Below are 22,069 nucleotides of genomic sequence, written 5' to 3'. Positions count from 1 at the left end.
TTACACCCTCACAATATATATATATATATATATATATATATATATATGGTATATATAAGTGTGTGTGTAAAGGTATCAAAAAGGATAAAATAATTTCAGGATTTACATACACTTTCCATGTGTTTATAAGATCTTAGTATTTCTTTTCCACATTAACATTTGTTTATCACTTCTACATTTCCACCAATCAATTCCATAAGGACAAAAAGGGAAGAAGTGACACACTTTCCTTAAGAATTCCCCACATTAAGAACACTGCCTAGAAAAGTATATTGGGCATCCTTCCAAGGACTCCTGATAGCAGTGTAGACAATAGATAATAAAAGACAAAAAACGTTATCTACTGGTATAAAAATAGAAGTAAAGAAAGGGGCATTATTCCTTGCAACATGCTCGCATGTCCTCTGCCTTTCGTGAAACTCCTTTGGGATAAAAAAAAAGTTTTAATTAGTTGTAGTAAACAATGATAAGGAAGTCTCAGCTTTACGTTAATGTGTACACTGAACAGGCACTTTATTGTGAAAGAGTTAGATGTACAACACCATCACCCTCAAAGAAAGGTCAGAGAGGAAGAAAAAAGATTTATTTATTTTACGAATGCAACCGGGAGTTTTCATTGTGGCAAACTTTATTTCCAAGAAGTTATCACCCTGTAAGGTTAAGTCCCTAGAAATTAAAAGGACAGCTATAGTGAAAATTATTGTAATCTGGTTACTGTATGGAGTAGGATCTATATTGATGGTGTTCAGCATATAATTTCATCATTAAAATTATTCTCTGCACTTACACTGCAAACCTAGCTGTTCAAAAATAGTTCCCAACAGGGTTGGGACAAGCCATATAGCAGTTTTTTATAGTAGTTTTTATTCCTATGATTATAATGATAAAAACCTTTTATAGCAAATGAAATATTAATGTTCCTGTAACCACTTACAATTTGAATAAAGCGTTCATTTACTAAAAACTTACTTAAAGTTTATTTAAAACTTAATATCCAAAAGCCTTGTACAATAATTATTTTTATCATGATAATTTCCGGTGACAGCAGTAGTGTTCTGTTCTATGGGAAGGAGAAAAGATAGGGGGGACTCCTCTGCATCCTCCCCAGTAGAAATCAAAAGTGGAGGTTAGCGCCCAAACTTGGCAGAACCACTAGTCAAGCCCCATACAGATGTCTGCACTGGGCCCTGATTAAAAAGAGCTTGACTCTTATCGTTTTGGAACTTTTAGACATGGGGAAGAGGGGTCCAGAATATTCTGAAGGCCGCTCTGGATGGAAGTCATATGATTGTTGCTGGAAATGAACTTTTGTGATCGTTTGCAGTGACAGATAAACAAACAGCACTGTACACAAAGCACCATTCTTTTCCATGGAGAAGGGAGGGGGTTGGATAAGCGAGCGGCTCGATAAGTGCACAGTGGTGGTTCCGGATCAGTCATTCATCCACTATGGCAGATTGATGACAGAGGTCAGGAGACATCTGTACATGGCAGATAATTCCTAATCGAAAATCATCTGACGTGTGTACAAAGCTTTAGGTTTGCCTAAGATGATCCAAGAATGTCTTGAAAAATCCAGCGCCTGTACAAGGCTTTTCACAACCTTTCAATGGAGGGACAATGCTGCTACCGGTATGCAATTCTACTATTAAAGGAATACATTATCACCCTGTTAATGGAATTGGAAAAAAAGACAGATCTTTGAGCAAGATCAGCAGGCAATAAATCTACTACAAGGGAGATATATTTGACTCAGCCAGGCAATGCTAGTGACTGACTGAGTCAGATAGGTCATTTTTATTGTATTCATAGTTCAACATTCATTTTTAGAACTGGCTGAACACATCAAAATGTATCAAGCAATTTCAGAAAGCTTCCAAGTCATTCTACTAAAATGACGTCTGATTATATATGGGAGAGCACGCAATTGCTAAGTAATAAAACAAAGAGCTCTCTGAGCTACATGGGACACAATCACATCTAACCACAATTAACCACAGCCTCTTGTAGCACTAAACTACCACCGCTATCAATGACAGCTACATAATACTGTGTAGCCTGCACCAATAGGAGTTTATAGATTTATTATAGTTCTACCTCGACTCATGGTCAGAGTCATATAACTCAGAGTGACACTTATATAAAAATAGTAATACATAAAAAGGTACCCATAATATAAAGCACTATTCATCATCCTTTTTGAGTAGCTACCAACTTCCTCATTTGGAAGGACTGGCTTTCTTTTTGGACACTCATCTATTTCTTACTCATTGCTCATCTATATAAATACCTACACTATATAAGTGTTGTTTTTACCATACCAAATTACTTTTAAACACTCATCTAAATAAAGGAAAATATGCAGTGAAGGAGGCACAAATGGATTTAGATGATCATTCTTGCACATGGTCATGGTCCATGTGGTATGGGAAAATGGCAAATGTGTGTCTAGTACCTAGATTTTCTGTGTTAAAATGTGTCCCTCTCTTCGATTTTAGGTGATTGGAAGGTATATTTTTGTCTAAGGAACTCCACTAGATCAGTCTTGATGTCTTTTGTGTCCACGAACTAAGAAACTGTGCAAGCGGCTCTTTTAGGCATCTCCTACGGGAACAGCAAACTGAAACTTCCTTTATAACCTGTAGCTGAAGCCTGAACCTGTAAACCCACATCCAGGAGGTCAGATTTATTATTTCACACAAGAGGTATGTTTTCCTGGGAATTCCCTGATTTTATAGTAGGAATCATCTGTGACTGGCATAAAGGAGAATGTGTGCTTCTGAATAAAGGACTTGGGAGGCAGCTTTTATAACAAAGGGGTTCAATGGGCTTTGAACCTTTTGGCTATGGAAAAGAATCAATACATTGAAAGCAATATTTGATGCAGTTTTTGTACATTGTGGCCCTGATTTAATAAAGTTCTCAAGGCCTGGAGAGAATACACTTTCATCAATGAAGCTGAGTGATCCAGCAAACCTGAAATGGATCTGATCCAGGACTGAAAACATTTGCCAACAAATAGCTAACAAATTGCTTGATTTTAGGAAATCCATTGCAGGTTTGCTTAATTACTCAGCTCCACTGATGAAAATGTATTCTCTTCAGCCTTGGAGAACTTTAATTAATCAGGGCCCTTGAGTCATCCCTAAGGATTTAAAGACCACTGGTTGTGAACCACTGCTTAAAATAAAGTCTATCCCTAGAAACAGAATCCATAGTTCACTAATTCAGTAATGGAAAAGGTTTACAGCAATTCTTTGAGTAGAAAAGAAAGTACTCTGTAGTGCTGGGCACTTGTAAATTGTAAATGACTATATATACCTCCCTCCGCTCTTTATCCTAGAGAAGGGGTGTTCTGCAGTCTTCAAGTATAGCTAGAAACAATGTAACTAATGGGAATGCAACAGAGGCAGAGATCATAGGAAGGTATCAGCTGACATAATTTCTGGCAGCATCAACAGGTATATGTTGAACTTTTTGAACATATATAATTAAATGCCTTCAATGGTATATTTATGGAGGAACTAAATAAGAGAAGTTTGTTATTAGGTTTTTCATGCCCTTTAATCAGTTTAGAGCAGTCAGAACAAAGATTATTTCTGATTGGCTGCTAAGACTTGAAAAACTCTGAACCTGACTAGTTGGCCTTTTGAACTTACATCCAAACACATCAAACATTTGGTCTCTTTTATAAAATGGGTGCAGGCTCCCATTCCAACGTAAGCTGGAATGACCTTTTACTATTTTTAGGCATGTTTTTCATTTTTAACTAATTAAGACTTGCCGCAATTTCCTCTGCTTTAATTTCCGGGTTCGCTTCACTCCATTTCAGTCATAAGTCTCTCAGATCTGAATGGGAATGAGCCTTCTAAAAATACCGGAGCCGAAGACACAATCAGGCCACCTTGATGCAGAGACGCTTGGAGCCGAGATGAGAAAACAATACGTGTGGATCACATCAGGGAAGTGATGACTTTAATGGCTTTGTGTGCTGTGATGTCAAGCAGGGACCTTAACGACAGCAATGACAGCACCTCTTGAAAGGCATAAATTTGCAACGTGCAAAATCTAGAATTCTCACACAGGTCAATGTTAAATGATTTTATTGTCTGTAATAGCAGAACTACACAAAGCTCTACGTCTAAGGCTACGTACACATGTGCAATAATTATCGTTGGAAACAAATGAATAATGACCTTTCGTCTGATAATCGTTAACAAAAAAAGTGCACAACGACTGGCCAATGACGCCGATGAACGAGGAATGTCGCTGGAAATGAACGACTGTACCCGCGGATGTGATTGGACGAACGATTGTACGGTTGTTCAGTGATCGTGGATAGTTCTGCAGTACACTTTGTCCAGTACATGCCACTTCCTGCATCGTTCAAACGATCGTATCTTGTGTGTGTACATTATTGGTGGATTATATTTGAACGATCACAACGTTACAGCATGTACAGAATTGTGCACTATACTATCAATCAATATAATCGTGAATAATCGTTACTTGAACGTTAATCGTTAGTTTCTAATGACAATTATTGCACGTGTGTACCTAGCCTAACCTAATTTATAGTTTGGCTAATGTGCAGATATGACACCACATTCTGGTCTTTCTCTAAACCAGCCATTATGGACCTTAGGAATATGGGGGAACCCTTACATGGGGATCTTACAGAAACCTGCTATAGTTACTATATTCACAGGTCATGGTATATTAGTGTGGTGGTCAGTAGGATAAATACCTCTGAAACTTCTGGCCAATAGAAAGAATATCAGATAACCAAAAATATAGTAGGTTTCAGTTAAACTGACCTTAGAAGAACAAATTGCTCATTGCTCAAGAAACTCTCAGCAACCTCAGCTTTAGAAACAAATCTCTAAATGGCTGTATAGGATCTCTGGAGATGTGGAAGCGAGGAAAGACAGGAGACACAGGTTTTTTTTTCCTGCAAAGTCTGTCTGAAGACTCCATGAGTGCCCTCTAAGAGCCATGGGCCCACTAAAGCCCTTGTAAACACATTAGAGTAATGTTCTTTGCTGATCATTCCTGAGCAGACCGATGTACCACAAAGAACTCATCCACTCTTTAAGATTCCTTTATAAAGCAGGAGAAAAGGGAACACTTATTTGTGTGACTGTAAAGTGTACTGACCGAGAATTATCGCATCACAGCTTGACAAACATATTTACAGAAATAAATCAAAAGTCACCAAAGATACAAAACAGAAACAGTGTAAAAATATCACCATGGGTAGGGTACACGGACATCAGGAACCAAGTGCAAAAAATGTTAGACCTCTTTAAAATTTGTTTTCAAAACCATATAGTCAGCCACTCCTGGACTTCCCTATTCATGGCTGAAAGCAGTTTTTAGCATCATCTGCATTGCTTTTTCAAACAGCTATGGTTCCTTTTTCATAGGGTCAAAGGTAACCACATGGCCAGAAGTAACATGTTGCTTCCAGGGACTGCACTGAAATATTAACGCAACCATGTGCAAATGCTTGCACAAAGTGGTTCCCAGCGCCACACACAGTTGGATGGGAATGGTTAGGAGCATAGTTGAGCACAATGTCTGAAAAGGACATTACGTTCTTTCAAACTAGGCCACCATGACTGTATTGTATATTTATATTTTAAAAATGCCACAGTATCTAATAATGTATTACCCTTAGATACCAGCACAAAGCAGGGGTAAATATAATATGTGCTGCTTGCCATATATAATACATTTCAAGATGTGGCTTCTGTGCCCATAAGCAAAACAAGTCATCCAATAATATAACATAGCGTGATCTGAAGGTCTCATGTGACTGCGCCAAGGAGCTGCCGAGCAAAAAGTTAAAAGTTAATTATTGGACAACAATATAAAATCTATTTACTTGCTGCTTACAACTTAACCCCGCCATTCATGAGCATTTCTGCTGCTCGTGCTAAATCGATGCAGAGAAGAAGCAGCAGGGTGTTAAAGGGTTAATGATTAACTCTAGAAACATCAGCAAATATTATTAATGGAGAACATAAAAAATAAAGTAACATCAATAAAAATGCACCATGCACTGCGAAATAGAGAATACTTTTGTTTTATCTCATTTACTACTGGAATTGATGATCATCGTTTCATGAAAGTTATAATAAAACACAAAACAATACTGATCCATGGATGAATGAACTTTGCCTTATTTAGCGGAGTGTTTTCCATTCTTTTAGACTTAAGTGTTAGCTGATGATGATGAAAGTTCACACGCCTCATTAAGGCTCTTGATTTTTTACATCTCATAACTGCTGTAGATTGGCGGTTGATAGCAAGGGTATGCATGTCAGAGGAGCGATATGATGGCTTCAAAGTGTTTCCATTCTAGGAAATCCACCCAAAACAGGGAATTTAACTTTTACTGACACAGTAGAGAAGATAACTACATGGAGATGTCACCAACAGAGGGTTACTTATTCAATTAAAGTGAAAAGATCCATTAAGGAAAACTGTATTTTTTTAAGCACAAGCTGAAAAAATGGGGGTGATGTTTAAAGAAATATAGGTTGTTCATATTCCATGTTTCCTGTCCTATTTGACCTTGTTCCTGGTATAGAAAGAAAAATACTTTCTCCCTAATGAGACACACTGTTCAACAGAAGCCTGGCAAAGTTCCCATCCTCTTCAGCTGTTTCTAAACAAAAAAGAAAGCTTAGGAAAGAGTTTGATAGTGTTTCCAAAAACACAAAAAAACAAAAACTTAGAAGATGTTCTAGGATCTGATTGGATGAATAAAGCAAAGAGAAATATAGATAGATCCATCGATAGTAAGAATATGCAACTAACAAGATGTTCTGTTCTAGCTGTCTAAAAATGTGAAAATGTTACATAAACTTTCTGTGAAATGCAAAGAAAGATAAATTAGGAGGAAAAAAGTAAAATACTTCACTTATGATCAGATTTTAGGTTTATTACCAAGGCGATAATGAATTTGCTTGGTTTTGCTATGGTATTTTCCAAAAAACTGAGGTTTCTATTTCTTGAAAAAGTGCATTCCCCCATTTATTTTTTATTATTAGACAGTTTTTATATATTGCCAACATATTACGCAATGCTGTACAATAAATAGGGGTTGCAAATGACAGATAAAAACAATAAAACAAGCAAAGGACTGTGCACATAAAAGCTTACAATCTAAAAGGTGGGGGAAGTATCACACAATGGGTGGGATATGGATTGGTAGGTAAGTAGCGGGAGTTCTTAGTGACAAAAGAAGAAGATGGGTATACAAGTTTGGGTTTTAAGAGCTCTTTTAAATGTGCAGAAAGTAGGGGCAAGCCAAATAGGACAAGACAAACCATTCCAGAGAATTGGGACAGCCCTAGAAAAGTCTTGGAGCCCTGCAGGTGATGAAGATATGACTGTAGGGATAGGGAATCTTCTACCAAGATTTGGGATCTTTAGACTTCCCAGGATCCAGTGGGAAGGCCAAGTGACATCACTGGCCCTTCAAGTAAACCAGAAGCCTGGGTTCCCAATTACATGCATTTCTTTTTTCTTTTAATGTTTTGCTTTTTTAAAAGGTTTTATGGTTTGTTGGGGAGGTTAGAGGCTAGGCATTAGGCGCACCATCAAATTTCATTTGAGGTGCAAATACTCTTGGTTTCCTCCTCTTTTGCCCCACTACAACTACTTCTAGTCTTAGGAGGGTTGTAATGTCTTTAAAGAGGACCTTCAGTGGCAAATGGTATGTTCTCCTTCTTGCTAGTCCATGTACCCACTCAACACAGATGGTTTTAAATCAATATATATAATACCACCGCATGCAGACCACCCTTAACCACAGGTTTTATACCGGTGATATCACTGTGACATGCAGCACAGCTAGAAGCTCAGAATCCTAGAAGAATGAACTGTTGCAATAAAAATAATAATATACATTTCCCATAAGTAACTGTTTTGAGATGCACTAACTAAAATTGCATTTAACAGATATGACCGACATACAGCTCCTGGGGAGAAAGTTTGGGTCCTATTTCTGGTGAGTAAGAAGAATAAAGGGAGAGTCCATCATTCTCTGCACCTTAGGATGGATTGGCATGACTGCATTAGCCTACCTGGCACCCACCTCTTCCTGATGTCACTGTATATCTTAATACTTTATATATCAGATATATGCAGAGAGCTCAACATTTCCTGAATTAAGTTAAAAAATAATTTCTCTTCATTATCATGAATTAATTAAAAAAACAACATGGTAAAACATACAAAAACAAAAACGTATATAAATAAATATCGGAGCCCTGGTGCCTAGAAGGATTTCTGCTCCGAGTGATTATATTTCCCTATTTACTTCCACACATTGTTTTACGATTCTGTGATAGACGACACAGCTAGCCAGGACAGAAATAGCCGGTAATAGTGGGAGCTCAATGCTAAATTTAACAATGATTATAGGTTTAGGGTGAGACAGCTGTATATTTTGGAGTCAGTGCTAAATACAAATATGACAATTTACAGTGTACTGTTACTATTCTGACATGTATGTGAAGATAGTTAACTTGATGTCTGATGTGTTCTGCATCTTCCTGCGAGCTTGTTACTCTCACAACCCTTTTTGTATTTAACTAGAACAGCTCTGATGTTCAAAGACCTACAGAAAACACAGGAACCCTTCAGCAGTGTCTCATATGATGTCTTACAAAAAATAGATAAGAGCGGGGGCTGGGTAAAGCAGACCTTTCAGTGACTTTACATGAATAAATTCCTTCCATATCACACAACACAGCAACAGTCATTTTCTAGGAAAATTGTATCATTTGAAATAGTTCAATGCAGTTTGCTGCAGGCAGGAGTTTGACAGTTTGCTGCATGCAAGAGAAAGAATTTCCTCTCTCATTTTTTACCAAAAAACAAAAAACGGCAACATTGCAGGTGGGAGGCTGGGGCATGGGCTGATCTGTTTCAGACATTTATTTAGTCTTCTTGAGAAATAAGAAATATTGGAAATGGTATACTTGTACCTTTCTTATCATGCATTCACCTAAAGTTGAAACTTCCAGTGCAGTGGGGCCGCTACCACTGCAATTAAATTAATAAACGTTAATCTAGGTCTTTACAAGCAGTTAAGTTAATTGGCTTCCCCCCAAAATTGATCTTAGACTATATTAATGACATATGACTATGGTAGGGACATTAGATAGTGAGCCCCTTTGGGTTAGTGTCATGACTATGGACTTTATACAGCGCTGCATATTATGATGGCCCTATATAAATACCGTGTAAAAATATTAATAATAATAATATTAGGGTGATATAAACAGCAGTATTACCTGTTACCTAATGTTTGCATTCCAGCAGGCTCCTCCTCTGCAGAACCTGTTTCCTACAGACTCTTGTAAAAGACTTCACCTACTCTCTTGAGTCTATTTTTCCATGTTTATCTAATGGTCCTATAAAAAAGCCAACCCAATAACCCCCTCATACTCACCTTTCCTGATCTCCTTTGGTTTATTTGGTCCTCTGTTGGAGTCAGTAGTGAGAAAGTCTATGTAAGTTCCCTGGTTGATGGTTTTTGGGAGTCATCATGAAGGCCAGGCAGCCAACGGGCAAGTGGGTGGAGAGTCCAAGATGTTGATTATCAGTCTCCTAGTTTCTGCGAATATTGGTGTGCCATAATTAAAAAGACCATATTCGGGGAAGCCTTTCTTGGCTGGGGGACCTCAGCAGCTGCCCCCTTTTTTTTAATAAAAGATACAGTTCTGATCTTTTTGGCCAACACAGAAGGTTAAGAGCTATCCAAGTTTAACATGGCAGTTTCTTGCACCAGTATGTTCTGAATCATTGCCCTGAAATAAATATTCATAGCTTCAGTTGATGCCTATATGTTCTTGGCTAATGCAACACAGAATATTGATACTAGAGGCTGCCAGGCCAATAGTATTTCCAGAAGAGAGTCAGCAAAGGCTGACCCCAAAGTTTCTCGTGAAAGTTATCACTTTATTTTCAGAAACGAGGATTTCTTACTTCTCTCTGCCAACAGCTCTGCTGAAACAACAAGATTATTTCTTTTACAGCACCCGTACCAGCCACATTATCATATCATAAAACAACTTTATGGAAATAAATACTGAGATTCACAGAGCACTTCAATCTGATTTTCTTATTCACACACTCGTATAAACTCTTGCCATAAAGCCTGGAGTTGTTTTTATAGGTGGAAGAAATCATTCCATTTTAATAAATGCCAAAGCTCACCATGTTCCGTTGTTTCATTTATGTTGCAGGAAAAGATGCAGAAGCATTCTTCTTTTTTTATTCCTTCCACGCTAATGTAATATTTATCTTCTCTTTAATGTCAGCACTGTAAAGTTTTGCTCTAATGCTCTAGGACAAATGGGCCATAAATTTATTGGTTTAGCTTAGGTGTGTATGTAATGGTCCTCATAGTACTAAGGTTTTTAGCTCAATTTTATCATTATAGTAAACCTAAATGGTTTCCTAATCTGCAACATCAAAGGAATTGTCAGCGGATCATGTTATATGTTTAGAATCAGGGAATATTTTTAGTAGTATGTACAGCATAGGAGTTTCAGGCATAGGAAGTATTGTCAGAAATTGTCTTGCACTATGCCAGCTTTAAAGGTCCATTTCAGACCAGAGGATGACAGAAGCGTTTTGCCACAGGTCCATGCTCCCAACCACTCCCAAGATTGGATCACGTCGCAGTTCATGACCACAACCACAACCCCAACTATGTGCAAATTCATATACTTGTGGTTTGCCACTCCTGGGTGCACAGCAGCGGTTTTCTATGTGCCCAAAAATGGCCATCTGTTCGGTTTTCCCATGCAGGTATGAAAGGGTTCTGAGCAGAAAACATTTAAAAGAAAGGAAGGGTGCCATACTTTATGAAATATGCATTTTTTTTTTTATTCATTATACCACTGCTTGGGCAAAGCAATACTTTTTAAATAAACTTAACAGTGTGCTATGACACAAGGGTCAACAAAAAAAAAAGCCCTTATTTAGGATGACAATGGACCAAAAACATGAAGCCACACCTCTCTTTCTGTTCTCCCCAACCAAAACTCATTCTGGCTATACTCAGCTAGCTATGTTTTGACATTTCTCTCCTCGTGGACATTGACACTCCTTATTTATGCCTCTAGATTTTAGAAAATCTCTTGTGCTATGCCTTTTCTCTGGCATTCTTTTTAAAATGATATAAGATATTCTTCATCTTTTTAGTTGCACATTGTACGCTCATAATCCTACCCCAATATCAGTAGGATGCTGAAAATGTACACATAGGCAAGTGTTACACAATCAGTGGCCGATCAATACCCGGAAGAGAGTGACGCAAACCCAGAACGAGACAGAAAACATAACAGCTATGGCCCGTTTAAAATGTTTTTGGTATAAAGTAGGTAAATATATCCAATCCAATGCTATCCAATCAATTTTTTTCATGCACTGAAGTTTGCTTTTGCTCGACTGACCTACTGCTCTAGTTTCCAAACTGTGAAGAGTAAAACAGTTTTACAGTCCAAGATACAAGAAATATAACCTAGAGTTAGTCTGTAGTCAGGCTGGAAGTTGTAAGAACTGGAATGTGCAGGAGGAGGTAATTAAACAAGAACTTTGAAGATCTTCATTGTGATTTTATACAAAAGCATGAATAGAGCTAGATTACACTCCCCCCAGCCCTTACCTGCATCAGGAGTAATGAGGCAGAACAAGAAAGCACATAGTGGTGGTGAATAGTGCAATGCTTCCTACTAGGATATCAAAAGTTTTGTCAAAAAATGACTTTTCCATGAAAGGGACATTATAGTCTACAGTATTATGTAAATATAAAGCTCTCTGTCTCCCTATCTCTGTGTGTGTATATATATATATATATATATATATATATATATATATATATATATAATGCTACAGTGCTCCTACCTTGAAGGCCAATTTGGGGGGAAAGCCAAGTATGTTATTGGGATGTGGGAGGAAATCTCAAAAAGAGAACATACAAAGTGCAAGAAGGTACAAGTCATAGCCACTGTGTAATCATGTAGAAAGCTAACATTTTACATTTACTTGTTTTGTAAATAATGCTAACAATAATGAGATAACAAAAGATTGAGAGATAAAAAGTATGAAGAAGTATGAAGACTTCATTTCAAAGTGAGTGAAATAACTACTTAAATGGTTGTCACCTTAACAGGTTTCCCAATTAAACAAATCCCTTTATTCATGCTCTAGTAACTTTAAAATCTTGGTTATTAACCTTCGGCCCCAAATTTATTGGTCATCAAGACAAGTAACGATGGTAAATATCCCCAGTGGGGACACAGCCAGCAATAAAACATTAAATAGTTTGGACACGTGATGCTGGATATTAGGTATTACATTCTGACAAACAAATAAAAACAAGCAATATTTGTTTGGAGGTAAGTCCCACTCCTTCAATGAGGTTTGCTGAGTTTTGAGTTAAGCAAAAGGCATCTTCTGTGAAATAGGTGAGGTAGGCCTACAAAACAACTTCCCATTTCCTCTTCTCCACACCAGGGGTGTGTTCTGTATAGCTCACAAACGTTGAGCAGGGTTATTTTTATTGTCTGATATGATGAGTGGTCAGCACTGAATCTCTGTAGAGATCAACAAGTATTTTTTGCACAAATAAATATAACATATTTCATTTATAGGACATCTAATAGGGATTAAATAATAGATATTTCACTACTAGGGTTTGTATATACTTTAATTACAGCTGCACTGCATTATAGTAGCTAAGTAACGTAACACGGCCCTGTCATTCTACATTTAGCAACCAGACTTTTTTTGTAGTGCTGAAACTGAAAACATTCTGTGCCCTGATTTCCTCCCAGCTCCTATTCCTGCAGGTGTCCTGTGCAGGGATTAAAAAGAGATTAATGACGCTTTCCTTATGAACCGTTTCAGCTCCTCGCTGAACAGCAACATCTATTAAAAAAACAAAATGGCCTTTGAGAAACGGAAGATGATGAAATGGCTTTTAATATGGAAAAACTGGTCTTAGAAGCTGGATGAAAAACATGTTTTTTCGATGTATGAGGACTCGGAGGAGATGTTGTCATCAGCTCTGTGCTCCTATTTTCTCGAGTTACCAATAAAGCCATTTTCCTTCTGCCATGCAGGATGTCGTGTCTGAGGACAGAGACTTCAATGGCTTAACCATATGACAAGGAGCTTTATGGAAGTCTGGGAGAATGTTCAGCTATATGGGAAAATGAGAATATTCAGCCACTGAAGACCAGGAGCTCTCCAGCAGCTGTTGGGCTGATGGCTGTCATTGGAGGCTTCATTTGTACAAATGGTCTTATTTAAAAGAATGGATCATTACTCCTTGGTGCTGAAAGCTTAGCTCAGATATTTTTGGTGCCGAGCTGTCAGCAGAAGCACATATGTGAGTACTGGCAAGCTCCTAATACATATTGAAAGCAAGGAGTTATTTCAATGTTGGGTCATCATTTTGGAGCTACATTAGATTAGTATTAGGATCAGGAATCTAGAGATTTAGTTTAAGGTTTAGTAATATGGTTTGACAAGAGAGGTATATTGGACATGTAATGTACATGCAGGCAAAGCAACAGGTTCACTTACCTGTGGCCCACCCCAGTATATACTTGCCTTCCCCTCATGACATTGATTCTATGCCACAGAGAACCAAGCAAAATACCCAGTAATTCTGGGTATGGGGGTCATATGACTTACTTCTCTCTTTCTCTACATGACAGCCCTGAGGATTAGTAATTTTGATGCTCCGGCACTTTGTACTGCCACACGGGCTAAGAGAGACTGCTTACCCCTATGTAAGCCAATATAATTATGGCTTCCTTGCTTGTGTCAGCTAGACAGAGCCGTTGGAAAATACAGGTTCAATTATACATAAAAGACTTTCCTTAGGGGTTCATATACATATAAGGGTTAAAGGGGTTGCATGTTAGGGGCAGGCTAGGAGTTAGGTGGTAAAGCTATTCTACCAATTTGGACAGTCAGTGCAAATTGCCAGGTTCGCTTGTAAGAAACCCCCTTCTCACCAACTGATTCTGAATCTTCCTACTTGCTGTGTTCTAGCTATGTGCAAGCTCCAGTTTCGATGGTATCAGAGCTACCATTCAGAGGGTTGAATTCTTTCTTCTCCCAGTCAGGTGACAGTTTAGGACAGGTTTATGGCTGCCTAGGCCACGTCCATCCTTACATGAAAGGTCTAAGTATTAAGTAAGATCGGCACAGTAGCTCATGGTGGTTGAGTTCCCGTGGTTAAGAGTCTTCTTACAAGAGATCCCTGAATTGGCAACATTGAAAATGAAAAGTCAGGATTTAAGTATTGGAAGTAATGAAAAGTTAAGACCTCATTCCATAGGTTGGTTGTGTTAAAGATTGACCTGGGAATGGGTAAATGGTAGGGCTGTGCTTCAAGATACAGGCAATTTTGAAGATTCTTTTAGATTTTTAAGGTGGCATTAATACATTCATGTTTTCTTTGCATCTGAAACTATAAAGTTACAGCTAGTCATCTGTTGGCACTAAACTAAAATTTGATCAGTAACTATAAACCAAGGAGGGTGCAGTAACTATGAACATAGGAGGGTGCAAAGTGTGCAACTGGATGAGGTCACCAGATCCTTCTTAGCCAAACAGGACCCCAAGTCATGGGGGGACAATTCAGTTCTGTACAGGGGCTTACTGTTGGCTATGTCCCCCACTGGCTATAGCTTCTACACACCACCATTGACCTTTCCCCTTCTTTGCTGTATAAGCCTGCATATCATCCATAGTGTTTCCAAAAGGTCACCCTTCCTGATTTAATACTTGAATGGTCACACAAAGAATCTCCATAAGACATAAACGATTAAATATGTCGGAGGGAAGCAGAGACATTACCTGTTGTGTCACAAGTCTTTTTTTCCCTTGATGCATTTTGCTGAGGTGTGATGTGTCTATATACTATATGTGGCTTGTTGTGCTCCTCTTCATCATCATCCTCTGTCAGTAAAGGCTCCACAAAGTAGTCCCCATCCTGAGACTTGAAAGTGCCGAGCTGACAATAATAAAACAGAGGCATTGTAAATAAAAAAAATCAATCAAAAATGTATTTATATATCAAATTCAGGTAATTCTATGAGCTGCTAATGCCATTGATATTGCAATAGAACTATGGCCACCCCCTGATCTGGCTAGTAATGAATGAAACGTGATTATACTGTAAGTATAGCCCAAAATTCGTCAGACCACCCAGGGTCAACCAATCTTCCGAAAAGAATTAAACCAGCAGGATGCACTTTCATTACCAGTCAGTGCTGTATCTTTGGGAAAATAGTACAAAGCCAAGGCAACTGGACCGGGTATGTACACACACTTCATGCTGATGCCATGATTGTTCAACAGAATGATCAGGCTGTGACCTTATCAGACAAGTTTATCATGTGTTTTACAGCACTTCTAGAAAGGACTACAGCTTCATATTATGTGACCATTTGATGTAAAACCACCATAAGGCTTACTGATCACTATTCAACGTGAAAGCCAGATGGCTGGAATATCTAAGCAATGTTAAAATGATGGTAGGGGGTTTAAAGAACACATATACATGGGTATACATAAACAGTGTTCTCCCCAGAATTTATTTTGGCTGGGTGAGTAGAAACTGTAGGCGAGTGGCAGCCCCAATTTTTCAGTACCCATCCAAAAACAGCCGGGTGGTTGCTGAAAAGTTCTGGGTGCTGCACCCAGCTAAAAGGGGCTGGGGAGAACACTGTATAACCCTGTTCAGTGATTCTCATATTCACTTATTCATTCATCATGTTGGTTGAAATACAAGTAAGGGAGCTGTTTAACCTGCCAAAGCATTTATATTTCAGTCTATAAAATTTTACACTGATCTGCCAAACAATACACTCTCCTATCCTCCTATCAGCATTTTCTAAGTACATGAGCAATGCAGCACAACTGCCTGGATCCCAGTACATTCCCAGCTCTGCTGCGAAGGTAATACAAGAGGCTGGATGCACATCCAGTTCTGGTACTTACACTGCTTGTATAAAAAATAATTGAATTTTCTACCAATGAATCCAGAGCTGCATTAATTTGTGTCTTTTATATCTTCCTGGAGTTCACCTTTTATACAAGCCCTACTGTATTACTGCCTCACTTCCAAGTAGATGACTTATTCCTGAGCAGCTGTAGCTTGTAAAAAATGTATGCAAGCTTCTAACCATTCCTTTTTTATTAAACACAGAACGAGGAGATGTTTATTTTTTATGTCTTTTCTCTTTACTGGGTAAATGGTCTTTTACACACTTGCTCTCAAGTAGCAAAGTCAGAACGTGTTTGCAGCTTTTTAGAGTATAAAATGTTTGATGGTATGGAAACTCAGAGCAATAAATTACAAGGGCCCGAGGTAAAGCAAGAACTAATGCTGAGAATGTCTGTTTATACTTATACTTGTCTATTTATACGTATCGTGATTGTTATAATAATCTGCATGTGTGCAAGTCACTAGCTGAGCGTATTTTGTACTTGAGCTTCAGCAGGGGCATAGCTGCGACTGACTGGGATCATCAGTCTTTCTGAGTGAAGGCCAGGGTGCTGGTCAAAAATAGTAGTTGTTCAAATGATTTCACACACATAATGAACACTGTTGCCATGATTATATGCAATAGAAAAACAACTAATCATCATATAATTCTGTTTATGTCAAAAGTGTCACGGCCTTGTTTAATAGAAAATGTAACATGGTAGCGTGATATTACACGGTGGGACGACCTTTTCCATGAGCTGTGGAAAATAGAAAACAGCAGTCTTTATGAGTGGGGTTGATGTATCAATGTGCTACCTATGGAATTGGCATATGTAATAGGCTTTTCTCAATATTGTGGATGTCCTCATGAAGGCCAAGGTTCACTTTGAATTAGCTCTAAAGCCTACCTGAGACCTGATAACAACATCTCCTGGGGACCTGAGCCTCAACCAAGACTTCTACACATCCAGGCCAATACTAAAAAAATATGTTGAGCTGGTAGCCCAACACTTCTGAACATTGGGGGAATGAGCAGGGAAACATTTTTTCTCCCAGACCAGTAAAACTAAGATGTGTTGGACTGGTAGCCCAAGACTCCTACACAGACAAGCACTGGGCTGGGGAACATTTTTCTCCCATGCTAGAACTAATATGATTTTTATGATATTAGGCTGGTAGGGCAGGGTGGGGATACTTTACCAACTGACATTGATTGCAGTGGGACCGGTAGTCAGTGAAACATGATAGGCAATATATACCTATGTGGCCCCTGTTTGGCAAGACTTCCACCACTAACTTCCTGTAGCTAGATGTTATCCAGATGATTGAAGGTGATAGTGGAAGGTGTAAAAAGCCATGTAACAAAAAGCCATTTTTCACCATGCCCACCTGTCATTGTGGCACCATCACACATTGTGCACAGTACACTTTCTTTGGTCTAGCTATCTATCTCCAACATAGAAAGGCTAGTTGACTATATTTAACCTCCAATGTCAAAGCTGCCCAGTCTTCTCCTGTTCCTATATTCCTTAATAGAACTGCTTATCTTAAACTGCTTCCTGAATTGTTGAGCGGTAGAGGTGCCTGCATGAAGATACATGTCAATATAGATGAAGATTTTTCACTCAAAGCCACAAAAGTTACAAAATTCTGAAAGTATGCGGATGTCACCTAAAGCTTAGAAGCTCAAGATATGGCCCGACACCTCCAACATATTACACCAGGTTGCTAAAAGGATTATAATGGGCGAACTCACTAGAGTTCCATCTCCCATTAAGGGCGAACCAATATGTCAAACCATAGAATGGGCTCCATTTCTATGGGTATACTGGGGAATTTGTTCCAATTGGTTGTGATTGAAGAACACGAACATGACCTCAAACTAGAAGAACATAAGTTCAAAACGAACACACTAAATGATACTTGGAACAGATTTTCAGCAAGGGTAGTGAGTCAGTCAACAGATTAAAATGCTTGTTACAAATCTAGATCTGTTCTCAAACAACAAGGTTTCAAAAAGATAAAAATAAACAAAGATGTTGAAAAAATTCAAATGGAAAATTAGAACTTTAAGATCTGAACAAAAAACTTAAATGCTCCTGCATTAAGTAAAAGTTTATAATGTGAACTAGCCACCATGACATTTGGTTACGATATTACATTTGTATGAAGGAATTGCTTAGGGTGTCGGAAAAGGTATTCTGAGTTGAAAGCTTGGTTCAGGAGAGTACTTACAGTTGTATATTTATATGTAATGCCAAAATTCACATTTACAAACTTCTTGAAAACCTTCATGTATAATCCTAATTGCCGAACGAAATACTGGTAATCCTGACAGACACGTAAATCAAGCGAAGAACATTTTTCATGTTTCTAAACTGTCAACCTTCTCGCGTGACTGATCCTGAATGTCTGTTGTAATGGAACCATTGACCAACAAATCAATCACTTCAACGGATAGTCTAACCAAGTAACTGGTACCATATGTATATCTTAAGTGCTGATAGTACTTGCTCCTTAGGGAAATTATACACATTGACCTATAAGCATCTAGAATTCCAGAGTTTCTCTTGTCAAGCATGCTCTTAATGTTTCTGTCTAGTTATTCTAAAAGGGCCAAAATGATCAAAAAGCCTTTTAAAAGATAAACTCAATTTTTTTCCTATAACTTGCATACTAAATCTAAAAAGCAAAGGATTTATTCCCTATTCCAAGGTCAGTGAACAGAATGATACATTTAGATTATGTTATGATGCAGTGGACCATTGTGTCTCCAGAACCACAAGTGTATAGTACTGCAGGGCAAAACAGCTGTTGTAGACTCATCATCAGTCCATCAATGCAAGGTAGAAAAATACACATTCTATGGACTAGGTATTAAAGAGAAAGGGCAAGCAATCAGGCGACAGTGAGAACCATAAAACCCTTGAGTGTAATGTTAGCTCTTCTTTTACACATCCATCCCATGTGCATATTCTTCAGTGGTTGATTTGTTATGTTGCAGAAACTTTTTGATCAGAAGGTGAGGTTGCTCAAAGATTCTTGTGCAAAGCTACCTTCTTGTGAGTTGTGTTGGCATGAGCTATCTTCAAACATTTTGTGGCAACCACATAAACCTTTGGAAATTATGGTATCCATCTCCTAAAGTTTTGTGGTACCCTACTGGAAAAGTTCCTTTAACAGCCTCCCTGGTCTTCTAATAGTCAAAAAACTACAAGTGATATTACTTAAGATGCTCCTGGGTGAACACTTTTCAATTTTACAGGGAACAATCTCAAACATGCTACACAGATATGTTTATGATTGTCTATGATGGGACAAGCTTGGGTCCACCAGACGCCTATTATCTACAAGAACATCCAGATCCTTCTTTAACGTTGATTTAGCTAATTTTATTCTCCGATCATAAACTAAGCAAGTATAACCTTAGACTATTAAATACACAATCTACTAAATCCAGTAGATTTATTATTATCTGAATGTGGTGTTTATGTTTTCCATCAAATTTTTATCAACTTACTTATTAGCCATCAGTTTACATATAAGTATTATACAATTATACAATATTCAAGATCAACTGTCACTCCTTTTTAATGCTTCTAACTGCATTTTTTTTTGGCAACATCTGCCTTTCATAAGTTCATGCTGACCTTTGCTTATATAATTACTTTCTAGCATAAACTTGTCCTTCACCAATGACCTGTTGGCCTCTACATGACCATCATGTTGACCCTGTTGACCATCATGCTGAAAACATCTTTAGTTGTCTGACCATCGTTTTACTGCCTAGCTTCAATACTTTGAATCCATAACTGTACTGTATACAGACAAAGGCTTCTGATTTTACTATTTCAATAATAGCTTTGGATGTCTCAGAATGAACTGAAACCTGAGTGTCAGCATATTAGCAAAGGAACTTTCAGATGACTTTCAGCAAAGGTAGTGCTCAAATTTACCTAATGACATGTTTACTTTAAATGAAGATACCATATTTACTTTGCGCTAATCCATTATTTGCAAGCCAGTCATTTGAAAGTCTCTAAAGACTCATGCCTACTGGTTTGGTGCTTTATTTGCATTTAAATGTCTAATAGCATCTAAACCACATTATTGTAAACTACTTTGCCATTGCCAGCCAATCACATGTGTTGGTGTAGAATATGCTTTTAGATGAAAAATGAAGGTTGATCTCATCAGTCTATTTTTGCTCCTTTAATGACCAATACTAAGCTAATGATAGGGAGTTGATCTAGCTGTATCTAGAGCAAAAAAGGAAAAATTAAGTCACCGATGCAATTTTTATCAGAAAGAACATCATTACAAATCCTTTGGCAGATAAAATGATATATATATATATAAATTTATACATTTATATATTCAGCTGTGTGTTTGTCTATTTGCCATGGAGTATTTATTTGTCTGTGTTGGTCCCTGTCTAGTTGAACTTGACTACAAAACATGTTGTAACTATCATGAGAACACATGTATTGCGGCACCTCTGAAGATAATGTATCTCAGAGACACATGGCAATCATTTGTGATATCATTCCAGGAGGTAAATTGGCAGGAGTTATCTTCCTGTTATTCTAACCTCTAAAATATGGCTTTGCATTAGAACACAGAACACTTAATAATTACAGGATATTGCTATACCAAATGTATGTTGTTTGTTTTCAAGGAAGCAGCTCAAGGAATGGTAGTGGTAACATTTTCCAAAACAATTCTCTAATACTGAGCATTAAAAATTAATTGGTTGTGCACAATTATGGACAATAGCTTGTTTCATTAAATCAGTTTTAAAGATATTCCTTCTAATCACATGAACTCATGGTCAACCATATGCTATGGAGACAGCCAATATGTAAGCTCAGTCTGTTCATTAGGAACCAGTGACATCACTGTACCATGATCCAAAAAATTGTCCTAGGGCCAACCACCAATTTTATCAATAATTATAAGAGCAAGCAAAAAATGATTCATTACCTAATCTTCCTTAGTATCTAATCCAAAAAACAAGGTCCTATATATTACCAGTCTGTATATGTATGGGTTGCATTACTTTTTTATCTGGCTTTTTCATCTGGCGATCACTTTCTTTCCTACAGTAGGCAGGAGGAGTAGGATTTTCTTTCCAGGATATAACATCCCATCCATAACATGGACTGGCTTCGTTTTGTAGCCCAGAGAGGTGAATTAACAAGAACAATGGATTTCTAGTGGTATCAACAGGACTTTTTTTTTTTACTGACTTGCCTGAAAAAAGAAAATGAATGCATCCTCCATTTCTATTGCCTACTAAACTGCAACGTATTGCACTGCTTGGGTTTAGATACAGTATAATCTATTACTATCACAGTAACTGACAATATAAAAAGAGGAAAAAAATTTAAAAAAGTACATCAAGTGCAGAAGGAAGAGCTGCTTTAAAAGTGATTCTTCCCACACTTTATCATTTTGCAATTTGATTAATCACAAATTAGTAAATACTAAATTTCTCCCCAAAGCCAGCTTACCCAGCTCCAACAGACAGCTGCTTAACATTATTAGTATTAATGGTTTCTACAAATCTATGCTAAGAAAGATTGGGAGTTATGTAAATTAAAATATACAAAAATCACATTATATTTATGTATGCATGCCCTTCAAAGGCATTAAATCAATGTTAACTGAGCTGTATAAAATCTAAGGTTGTAGTGGGGTGCAATACAACCCTATGTGCGTGGGTTGGGGTTAGTAATGGGATTCATCATACCAGAGGAAATTTGTAATTATCCGTTTAGACCTCACTGTAAACTATTGGGAATTATGGGGAAATATTGAGATGTACAGATGCCCAGGTTGGGTATCATTGCCATGACAATGTGAGCGGATCTGGGACAGCGGCATTTGGAGAACAAGCTCTGAAAAAATGTTTTCATCCTTTCTTTGCTTTACAACCAAACATTTCAGCAGGTGTGAGTGAATTACAAAAATATGGTATCCATAGGCAATAAACAGAGGTTGGTATTTCAACCATATCCTAAATGTGCACAT

At 37.8% G+C, this 22,069-nt stretch overlaps 1 protein-coding gene across 1 annotated transcript in view; it reads right to left on the bottom strand.

The window, feature by feature from the left end:
• ADAMTS9 (ADAM metallopeptidase with thrombospondin type 1 motif 9) overlaps nucleotides 1-22,069 on the bottom strand; it is a 146,410-nt gene that overhangs the window by 110,418 nt on the left and 13,923 nt on the right. Inside the window, exon 3 of the mRNA XM_072421214.1 lies at nucleotides 14,902-15,058. Within this exon, the coding sequence (XP_072277315.1) occupies nucleotides 14,902-15,058 (157 nt within the window). The remainder of the gene's footprint in view (nucleotides 1-14,901; nucleotides 15,059-22,069) is intronic.

This window comes from Pyxicephalus adspersus, chromosome 8, assembly GCF_032062135.1.
Source record: "Pyxicephalus adspersus chromosome 8, UCB_Pads_2.0, whole genome shotgun sequence".
NCBI classification, from domain to species: Eukaryota; Metazoa; Chordata; class Amphibia; order Anura; family Pyxicephalidae; genus Pyxicephalus; species Pyxicephalus adspersus.
Note: the sequence above shows the minus strand (reverse complement) of the source record. Positions and strands in the feature narration are given on the sequence as shown.